Source organism: Hemiscyllium ocellatum, chromosome 4 (assembly GCF_020745735.1).
Source record: "Hemiscyllium ocellatum isolate sHemOce1 chromosome 4, sHemOce1.pat.X.cur, whole genome shotgun sequence".
Taxonomy (NCBI): Eukaryota; Metazoa; Chordata; class Chondrichthyes; order Orectolobiformes; family Hemiscylliidae; genus Hemiscyllium; species Hemiscyllium ocellatum.
Window position 1 is genome coordinate 77,610,733 of NC_083404.1, and position 10,675 is coordinate 77,621,407.

General features: G+C 42.9%; 1 protein-coding gene across 2 annotated transcripts in view; it reads left to right on the top strand.

The window, feature by feature from the left end:
- Positions 1–10,675, top strand: part of pcmtd1 (protein-L-isoaspartate (D-aspartate) O-methyltransferase domain containing 1) — a 93,664-nt gene that overhangs the window by 55,614 nt on the left and 27,375 nt on the right. For both annotated transcript variants that reach the window (XM_060823475.1, XM_060823478.1), the window contains one exon: positions 9,079–9,181. In XM_060823475.1, coding sequence (XP_060679458.1) covers positions 9,079–9,181 — 103 coding nt within the window. The remainder of the gene's footprint in view (positions 1–9,078; positions 9,182–10,675) is intronic.

The following is a 10,675-nucleotide window of genomic DNA, read 5'->3' on the forward strand; positions in this document are numbered from 1 at the left end:
CCATCTAGATGTTAATTAGTGCAGGGAACTGCTGAGTCCCACCACTAGATTGTGCTCTGTGTCAGTTTAAATGAAAGCCAAGGAAAAGTAACAGTTGAAAACACACATACAACATAGAACATTACAGCGCAGTGCAGGCCCTTCGGCACTCCATGTTGGTTCCATAGGTTGGTGCAATCTGAAGCCTATCTATCCTGCGCTATTCTATTTTCATCCATGTGTTTATCCAATGACCATTTAAATGAGCTTTAAGTTGTTGAGTCTTCTACTGTTGCAGGCAGTGCGTTCCATGCCCCTGATATGAGTAAAGGAGCTACTTCTGACACCTGTCTTATATCTATCACCCCTCAATTTCCAGCTATGTCCCCTCATACTATCCAGCACCGTTCAAGGAAAAAGGTACTCACTGTCCACCCTATCTAACCTCTGAATATCTTGTATGTCTCAATTAAGTCACCTCTTAACCTTCTTCACTCTGACAAAAACAGCCTCAAGTCCCTCAGGCTTTCCTCAAACGACCTTGCCTCCATACCAGGCAACATCCTGGTAAATCTCTTCTGTACCCTTTCCAAAGCTTCCACATCCTTCCTATAATGTGGTGACCCAAACTGTATGCAATATTCCCAAGTGCAGTTGCACCAGAGTTTTGTACCACTGCAGTATGACCACGTGGCTCTGAAACTCAATCCCTCTACCAATAAACGCTAACACACTGTATGCCTTCTTAACAACCCTATTAACCTGTATGGCATCTTTCAGAGATCTATGCACATGGACACTGAGATCTCTCTGGTCATCTACATTACCAAGAATTTCACCAATAGCCCAGTACTCTTTTTATTGCTGTTATTCCTTTCAAAGTGAATCCCCTCACACTTTTTGGCATTAAACTCCATTTGTCACCTCTCAGTCTAGGTCTGCAACTTATCCATGTCCCTCTGTAACCTGGAACATCCTTCAGTACTGTCCACAACTCCACCGACCTTAGTGTCATCTGCAAATTTACTAACCCATCCTTCTGCGCCCTCACCTAGGTCATTTATAAAAATGACAAACAGCAGTGGCCCCAAAACCAATCCTTGCATTACACCACTAGTAACTGAACTCCAAGATGAATATTTCCTATCAACCACCACCCTGTCTTCTTTCAGCCAGCCAATTTTTGATCCAAACCATTAAATCACCCTCAATCCCATACCTCCATGTTTTGTGCAATAAGGTTTTGTGGGGAGCCTTTATCAAACACCTCGCTGAAATCCATATACACCACATCAACAGCTTTACCCCCATCCACCTGTTTGGTCACCGTCTCAAAGAACTCAATAAGGTTTTTAAGATATGACCTATCCTTCACACAACTGTGTTGGCTATCCCTAAACACCTTCTTCTCTAGAGGATTATAAGTCCTATCTCTTTCCAACACTTTACCCACAAAGGCTCACTGGTGTATAATTATTGGGATGTCTCTACTCCCCTTCTTGAACAAGGGGACAACATTTACTATCCTCCAGTCTTCTGGCACTACTCCTGTAGACAATGAAGCCAAAGGTCCTCGCTGGCTTCCCAGAGAATCCTCTGATAAATCCCATCCATCCCAGGGAATTTATCTATTTTCACACTTTCCAGAATTGCTAACACTTCCTCCTTATGAACCTCAATCCCATCTAGTCTAGTTGCCTGTATCTCAGTATTCTCCTCGACAACATTGTCTTTTTCTAGTGTGAGTACTAACGAAAAATATTATTTAGCACTTCCCCATCTCCTCAGACTCCATGCACAATTTCCCACTACTGTCCTTAATTGGCCTTAATCTTTCTGTAGTCATTCATTTATTCCTGATATACCTATGGAAAGCCTTAGCATTTTCCTTGATCCTATCTGTCAATGACTTATCTGCAAATGCCTCTTGGCTCTTTTTAGCTCTCTCTTCAGGTTTTTCCTGGCTAACCTGTAACTCTCCAGCATCCAGCTGAGCCCATGTCTCATCCTAACATAAGCCGCCGCCTTCCTCTTGAAAAGAGGTTCAACTTCTTTAGTAAACCACGGCTCCCTCACTCGATCACTTCCTGCCTGACCAATACATACTTATCAAGGACCCGCAGTAGCTGTTCCTTGAATAAGCTCCACGTTTCATTGTGCCCATCCCCTGCAGTTTACTTCCCCATCCTACACATCCTAACTCTTGCCTATTTGCATCATAATTGCCTTTCCTCCAGCAATAACTCTTGCCCTGTGGTATATACCTATCCTTTTCCATTGCTTAAGTAAACATAGCTGAGTTGTGATCAGTATCACCAAAGTGCTCACCTACCTCCAAATGTAACACCTGGCCGGGTTCATTACTAGTACCAAATCCAATGTGACCTCGCCCCTTGTTGGCTTGTCTACATACTGTCAGAAAACCCTCTTGCGCAAACATTGGACAAAAACTGACCCATCTAAAGTATTTGAACTATAGTACTTCCAGTCAATATTGGAAAAGTCAACGCTCCCCATAACAACTACCCTGTCACACTCACCCCTATCCAGAATTATCTTTGCTATCCTTTCCTGTACATCTCTGGACCGGGTTCTTACATCTGATGACTTGCATACAGTGTCAAACAGAAAATGATGACTTGACATGGCTAAAACAAAACAAGTCCTAATGGTAAAATAACATTAAATGGGGTTACATTCTGAGTACTGTCACTTTACACCATGTGGTGTCAAATTCCACATTCTCACCATTCTGAGTAAAGATGGTTTGTCTGAATTTCCCATTTGATTTCTTAGTGACGTCTTATTATCCTGTTACTCCTGCAGAACACTGATTTCTGTCAAGCCTTTTATAGATATTTTCTAAGCAACTTGTTCAGAAATGTAATTACATACCTGTGGAGCAGATGAGACTTGAACTCTGTTCGCCTGTCTCACACTACCATTGCATCACAGGAGCCCATTAAACCGTATAAAATTTTGTAAGATATCCATTACATCATACCTTGGCCTTCTGTTTTTCAAGGAGAAAGTGAGGTCTGCAGATGCTGGAGTATCAGAGCTGAAAATGTGTTGCTGGAAAAGCGCAGCAGGTCAGGCAGCATCCAAGGAACAGGAAATTCGACGTTTCGGACATAAGCCCTTCATCAGGAGAGAAGAAACTGTGTCTGTCCCACCAGTGTTTTAATCTCGAATGGAACCAGCACTATAAACAGTGGCAAGTAGGATTGTATGAACACAACATTTTTTTTTATTCCTTCATGAGATGTGGGTGTTGCTGGTTGAACCAGCATTTATTGCCTGTCCCTAGTTGTCCTGTAGGAGTTACTGGTGAGTTACCGCATTGAACTGCTACAATCTTTAAGGTATAAGGACACCACAATTTGACCGAGTGACAGTAAGGGAAAGGTACTGATATCCACATCAGGAAAGTGTGCATCAGAATTTGGTATTCCCATGCATCTGCTGTCCTCATTCTTCTAGGTGGTAGAGATCACTGATTCTGGAAGGTACTGAATGAGGAGCCAAAGTGAGTTCCTGCAGTGTATTTTGTATTAGGTACAGATATGTATCACTGTGCACTAGGTTAGGAAGGGATTGAATGTTTTAGGTGGATTGGTTGCCAGTCAGGTGGACTTTTTTTGCCTTGGTTAGTGTCACGCTTTTGAGTGCTGTTGGAACTGCTTTTATCCAGGCGATGGAGATTATTCCATCACACTGCTGAGCCTTGTAGATGGTGGAGAAATGAGACGAGTTAAATACCAGAGAAATCCAAGCCTCTGGAACCACAATGTTTACTTGGTAAAGCTATCATAGTTTCTGGTCAATAGTAATCCCATGGCATTAGTAATGGGAGATTCCGTGATGGTAATGCTACAGACGTTGAAAGAGATATGGGTAGTTTTTTGTGTGTTCTCTCTGTCTCTGTCTCTCTCTCTCTCTCTCTCATCCTGTCTCTCTCTCTCTCTCTGTCTTGCTTGCTATCTCACTGCGTCTCTCACGCTGTCTGTCTCACACACTCTTGCTCTCGCACGCTGTTTGTCTCATGCGTGCTCTCCCTGTGTGTGTGGGTCACTCTCTCACTCACCCTCACTCACTCTCCCTCACTCACTCTCCCTCACTCTCCCTCTCTCCCTCCCTCACTCTCCCTCCCTCACTCTCCCTCACTCACTCTGTCTGTCTCTTTGTCTGTCTCTCTCTGTCTGACTGTCCCCCCCGCCCCCCCAGCCCCCCCACTTTCGGTCTCTGTCTCTCTTTCTGTCTCAGTGAGACAGCAAGCGAGACACAGTGTCTCTTGCTCTTTCACTCTGTCTCATGCGCTCTCCCTGTGTGTGTGTGTGTGTCTGTGTGTGTGTGTGTGTGTGTGTGTGTCGCCCCCTCACTCCTTCCCTCACCGCCTCTGTGTGCTCTGTCAGACAGACAGCGAGAGCACGAGACAGTCTCACTCTCACGCACTCTATCTGTTTCGCGTGTTCTCTCTTTATCTATTTTGCATTCTTGCTTTCTCTCTGTCTCGCACTCTTGTTCGCTCTCCCTGTCTGTCGCACTCTGTCTCTGTTGTTGAGCTGATCATTGTCTGGCATATTAGAAGCCAAAGCTGCGTATTGTCCAGATTTTGTTACAAATGGATATGGTTAAATCAGTGTCTGAGGATTGATGAATGTTGCTGTGGTTCTGCTCGCCGAGCTGGAAGTTTTTGCTGCAAACGTTTCGTTCCCTGGCTAGGGAACATCATCAGTGCTGTTGGAGCCTCGTGTGAAGCGCTGCTTTGATGTTTCTTCCGGTATTTATATTGGTTTGTTCTTGCCGCTTCCGGGTGTCAGTTTCAGCTGCAGTGATTTGTATGTGGGGTCCAGGTCTATGTGTCTGTTGATGGAGTTTGGGGATGAATGCCATGCTTCTAGGAATTCTCTGGCTGTTCTCTGTCTGGCTTGTCCTATGATAGTGGTGTTTTCCCAGTCAAATTCATGTTGCTGGTTGTCTGAGTGTATGGCTACTAGAGATAGCTGGTCGTGTCGTTTTGTGGCTAGCTGATGTTCATGGATGCGGATTGTTAGCTGTCTTCCTGTTTGTCCTATATAGTGTTTTGTGCAGTCCTTGCATGGTATTTTGTAAAATACGTTAGTTTGGCTCATGCTGGGTATTGGGTCCTTTGTTCTAGTGAGTTGTTGTCTGAGCGTGGATGTTGGCTTGTGTGCTGTTATGAGTCCTAAGGGTCGCAGTAGTCTGGCTGTCAGTTCTGAGACGCTCCTGACGTATGGTAGAGTGGCTAGTCCTTTTGGTTGTGGCATGTCCTCGTTCCTCGGTCTATCTCTTAGGCATCTGGTGATAAAGTTGCGTGGGTATCCGTTTTTGGCGAATACCTTGTATAGATGTTCCTCTTCCTCTTTTCGCAGTTCTGGTGTACTGCAGTGTGTTGTGGCCCTTTTGAGTAGTGTCCTGATGCAGCTTCGCTTGTGTGTGTTGGGGTGGTTACTTTCATAGTTTAAGACTTGGTCTGTGTGTGTTGGTTTCCTGTGTACCCTTGTGGTGAATTCTCCGTTGGGTGTTCTCTCTACTAACACGTCTAGGAATGGGAGTTGGCTATCCTTTTCCTCTTCTCGTGTGAATTGGATTCCTGTGAGTGTGGCGTTGATGATTCGGTGTGTTTTTTCTATATCTGTGTTTTTGATGATTACAAAGGTGTCATCAACATATCTGATCCAGAGTTTGGGTTGGATTTGTGGTATGGCTGTATGTTCTAACCTTTGCATAACTGCCTCTGCTATGAGTCCCGAGATTGGTGATCCCATAGGTGTTCCGTTGATTTGTTCATATATCTGATTGTTGAATGTAAAGTGTGTGGTGAGGCACAGGTCCAGTAGTTTAAGTATGCCGTCCTTGTTGATAGGTTCGGCCTCCTGTGTCCTGTGTTCAGAACTGACAGCCAGACTACTGCGACCCTTAGGACTCATAACAGCACACAAGCCAACATCCACGCTCAGACAACAACTCACTAGAACAAAGGACCCAATATCCAGCATGAGCCAAACTAACGTAGTTTACAAAATACCATGCAAGGACTGCACAAAACACTATATAGGACAAACAGGAAGACAGCTAACAATCCGCATCCATGAACATCAGCTAGCCACAAAACGACACGACCAGCTATCTCTAGTAGCCATACACTCAGACAACCAGCAACATGAATTTGACTGGGAAAACACCACTATCACAGGACAAGCCAGACAGAGAACAGCCAGAGAATTCCTAGAAGCATGGCATTCATCCCCAAACTCCATCAACAGACACATAGACCTGGACCCCACATACAAATCACTGCAGCTGAAACTGACACCCGGAAGCGGCAAGAACAAACCAATATAAATACCGGAAGAAACACCAAAGCAGCGCTTCACACGAGGCTCCAACAGCACTGATGATGTTCCCTAGCCAGGGAACGAAACGTTTGCAGCAAAAACTTCCAGCTCGGCGAGCAGAACCACAACAACGGATACCCGAGCTACAAATCTTCAATCAGATTTTAAATTGATGAATGTTGTTGAACTTGACAATCACCGGCCATGGGGAGAAGGTTGTTAACGAAGCAGCTGAAAATGGCTGTGCCTAGGACACTACCCTGAGAAGCTCCTGCAGAGATGTTCTGGGACTGAGATAATAACCACAACCATCTTCCTTTTTGTTCTGGATATGACTGCAATCAGTAGACAGTTTTCTCTGATTCCTGTTGATTTCCAGGTTTGCCAGGAATCTTTGTTCCCACACTCTGTCAACTGCTGCCATGATATCAAAGCTAATCACACTTGTCTCACCTCTGGGATTCACCTCTTCCCTTCATGTTTGGACCAAGGCTGGAATGAATTCAACCTGGCAGAATCCAAATTGAACACCAGTGAGTACGTTATTCCTATATAAGTGCCGCTTGATAGCATTGTTGGTGACAACTTCCATTACTATGCTGATCAAGAGTAGGCAGATAGGGCAGTAACTGGCTGTATTGGTTTGTTCTGCTTCTTGCGCCTGGACATACCTGGGCCATTTTCAGTATTGTTGGGTAGATAGCTGTGTGGTTGTTGTACCAGAACAGCTGAGCTAAAGTTGTGATAAATTCTGGAGCACAAGTCTTCACTACTATTGCTGGAATGTTGTCAGGGCCCATGGTCTTAGCAGTATGCAGTACCTCCACTGGTTTCTTAAAATCTCGCGGAATGAATGTATTTGGTTGAAGAGTGGAATCTATGATGTCAGAGACCTCTGGAGGACATGGATGAATTGTTCACCCGACCCTTCCGGCTGGCGTGCTGGCCTTCCCCATCACTGAAGAAGGACATATTTGTGGTCTACCTCCTACTGTTCATGACTGAGTAAACTGCTCAGCTTCTACTTGATCCGTTGGTCATGGGATCACTTAGCCCAGCTGCTTCTGATGTTTGGCATGCACGTAGTCTTGCAATGTAGCTACATGAAGTTGGCACCTCAATCCTTGGTGTGTCCGATGTTGTTTCTGGTATGCCTGCCTACTCTCTTCATTGAATTAAGATCAATATTGTGGCATGACGTCAGTGCTGAAGTGGGATATACGTTCATAAGATTACAGGTTAAGATTATATATAATTCTGCTTCTCCTGATGGCTGACAGTGCCACATAGCTGTCTAATCTTGATTTGCAGGTCTGATTGCAGTCTCGAGCAGGCCAGGCAGCATCTGAGGAGCAGGAGAATCGATGTTTCTGGCATGAGCCCTTTATCTGATTGCAGTCTGGCCCATTTACTGGTAGTGTCATACAACATGACTGTGAAAACCTCTTTGTGAAGGTGGGATTTGGTCTGTACAAGAACTCTGGTGTGGTGATCTCTTGACACTTTCATGGGCAGTCATAACTGCAGCAAATGGATGTTGAGGGTCAGGTGAATAAGACTTTTCTAATGGTTACTTCCCTCGCCACCTAGTGCAGACTTTGTCTAGTTAGACATGACCAGTCTGGTCAACAGAGGTACCGTCATGCTGTCTTGGTGATGGACATTGAAGTCCCTCAAACAGAATACAGTATATCTGTGCGCTTGCAACCTTCAGAACTTTCTCCAAGTGGTGCTCAGTGTAAAAGAGCACTGAATTCCCTGCTGATCAAGGATGATTCATGGTCATCAGCAGAGGTTTCCTTGTCCATGTTTGACCCAATGTCATGGAGTATGCAGTCAATGTTGAAGACTTCGGGGCAACTCCCTCCTAACTTTATCTATTGCGCCACTGTTTCTGATGGGTCTCTTCTGCCAATGGGTCAGGACATATGCAGTGATAATGGTGTCACACCACAGTAAGGCCATGCACACAGATCTTGCATAACTGATATTATTTATTTTGATTTGATTATAGATCTCTATTCACAAGAAAACCCTACACTATTTAACTAGCTTTTAGCCATATACACTTCAAATCACTTTTGTTTCCTAACCTGTTTAGAATGATGTCCGTATTCTTGGAGAATTATGAATGTGAGGCATAGATCTTGGGACAGTGCAGTATAATAAGATAGGACCGAATTACATTTTTGATACTACCTTTATTCTTTTCCAAAGTCATTAATAACAAATGAACAGTTTTTTTTTGATCAGTGTGGTTATGTCGGAGCAGCTGTTTTACCCTGTCTAACGTGATTCCGTTTTGTTGATGTTGACTAAGAAAGAAATGTTGGTCAGAAAATGGAAGAATTTAATCTTATTTTGAAAATGTCTCAAGTATCACTTTAACAATCCATCTTAGCATATTGATGGAACCTCAGTTGAACATCCTACCCTTCTTATTTTAAGAGTTTACCCGTTGTGATGCCATTCACGCTAAGTTGTTGGACTGAAGTATCAATCTAATTATTTGTTCAAGTCTTGCATTGGTCTTTAAATTACAACCTCCAACTATAAACACACTTAGTACTGAGTCAGTGATTTTTTTTTTTAAAAAGACAGAAATTTTGTTTGCTCTAATGAGCTGAACAGATCGACTGATGTTTTCCATTCAGATTTTGATTGTTGTAAAAAGTCATTCTTGCGTGATGCATTGAGTCCCAGTCTTCTGATTGCTTTATAATTCTTTGCTCTCTAGGCCCTTTCGGGATAAACCATGGAATTGAGATTCATGCTGATGTAGTAGATTATGCCACAGAGAAGTTGGACAATTTTATAAAAAACAGTGACAGTTTTGACAAGTAAGTAAACAGTTATTTGATCAGCCTTTTTTTCTCTCCCAAGTTCTATTGAGATGCGATTTGGTTTCTCCAAGATCGGATTACACATTCAATACATAATTGAAAAAAATCTATCTTTGTATTTGTTTTTACATAAATTCCATGGTCTTCAACTGTAGCCTTTGTGTGAAAGGATATTATTACACAATGTTTATGCGGCAATATTCTGAGATATTGTCTTGGCCCTATAAGAAAGATTATAAGGAGAAACTGGGAAACGATAGATCTGAGTCTGACTTCAGTTGTGGGTAAATTGTTGGAGGTGATTATAAAAGATAGGGTTTATGGACATTTATTGGCAAAAATTGATTAGAGATAGTCAGCATAGTTTTGTGTGAGGAAAATCTTGATTGAACTTTTTGAGAAAATTACCAAAAATATTGATGGCAGAGGAGTAGATGTTGTTTATTTGCGTGCATATAATTTATTGAAGTTTTGCATCACGTATAGACAAAACGGTTAAAAAGGCATTTAACAGCCTGGCCTTCATTGCTGATTCCTTTTGAGTGTAGGAGTTGGGTCGTCATGATGAGGCTGTGCAGACATTGGCGAGGCCTCTTCTGGAATACTCTGTCCAGTTCTGGTGGCCAGTTGTGGAAAGAATATTATCAAGCTGGAGAGGATGTTGGTGGGTAGGGAAGGTTTAAGTTATAAAGAAAGGCTGGATAGATTGGAACTTTTTTCGCTGGAGCATAGGTGATCTTAGCAAGATTACAAAATAATAAGAGGTATAGATAGAGTTAATGTAGTTGTCTTTTCCCTGTGGTGGGGAATTTCAAGACCAGGGTGCACATTTTTAAGGTGCGAGGAGAAAGATTTAAAAATAGACATGAGTGGCACATGTTTTATGTAGGATGGTTTGAGTGTGGAATGAACTTCCTGAGAAAGTAGTGGATGCAGGTACGATTACAACATTTAAAGGACATTTGGATAAGTTTATGAATAAGAAAGGATTAGAAGACTATGGGCCGAGTTTAGTTTGATATTTATAGTTGACATGGGATGGTTAAACTGAAGGATCTGTTTGTGTGCTGTGTGACTCTGACTCTGACTCTAAGTAGAAGTACGACAAAATAATTGTTTTTGAAGTGCAAAGAGAACTTCTTAAGGATGAGCTAAAACATCAACTTGTATTTATTTTGCAAATTTAGAATATTTAAACATCATCAGTTGCCTAAATATGGGGTAGTGTCAGCTGCACCTATCTGATTGGCAGGCCAAGTTATTCCAGATTGTGGAAAGATTTGAAGCCAAGATAAGCATTCTTGAGAGTCAAATTGGAGTCATTATAGATCAGTGAGCAGAGGATTAATGGAAAGCATTCAGTACAAATTGGAGCATGTGTAAGAGAACAAGCGCGTGCCCACGTGTAAGCTGACACTTTCACGTACACACATATGCAAACTTGCTTGCTTCCACGTTCCCTCTCCCTCTCTCTCTCTCTCTCTCTCTCTC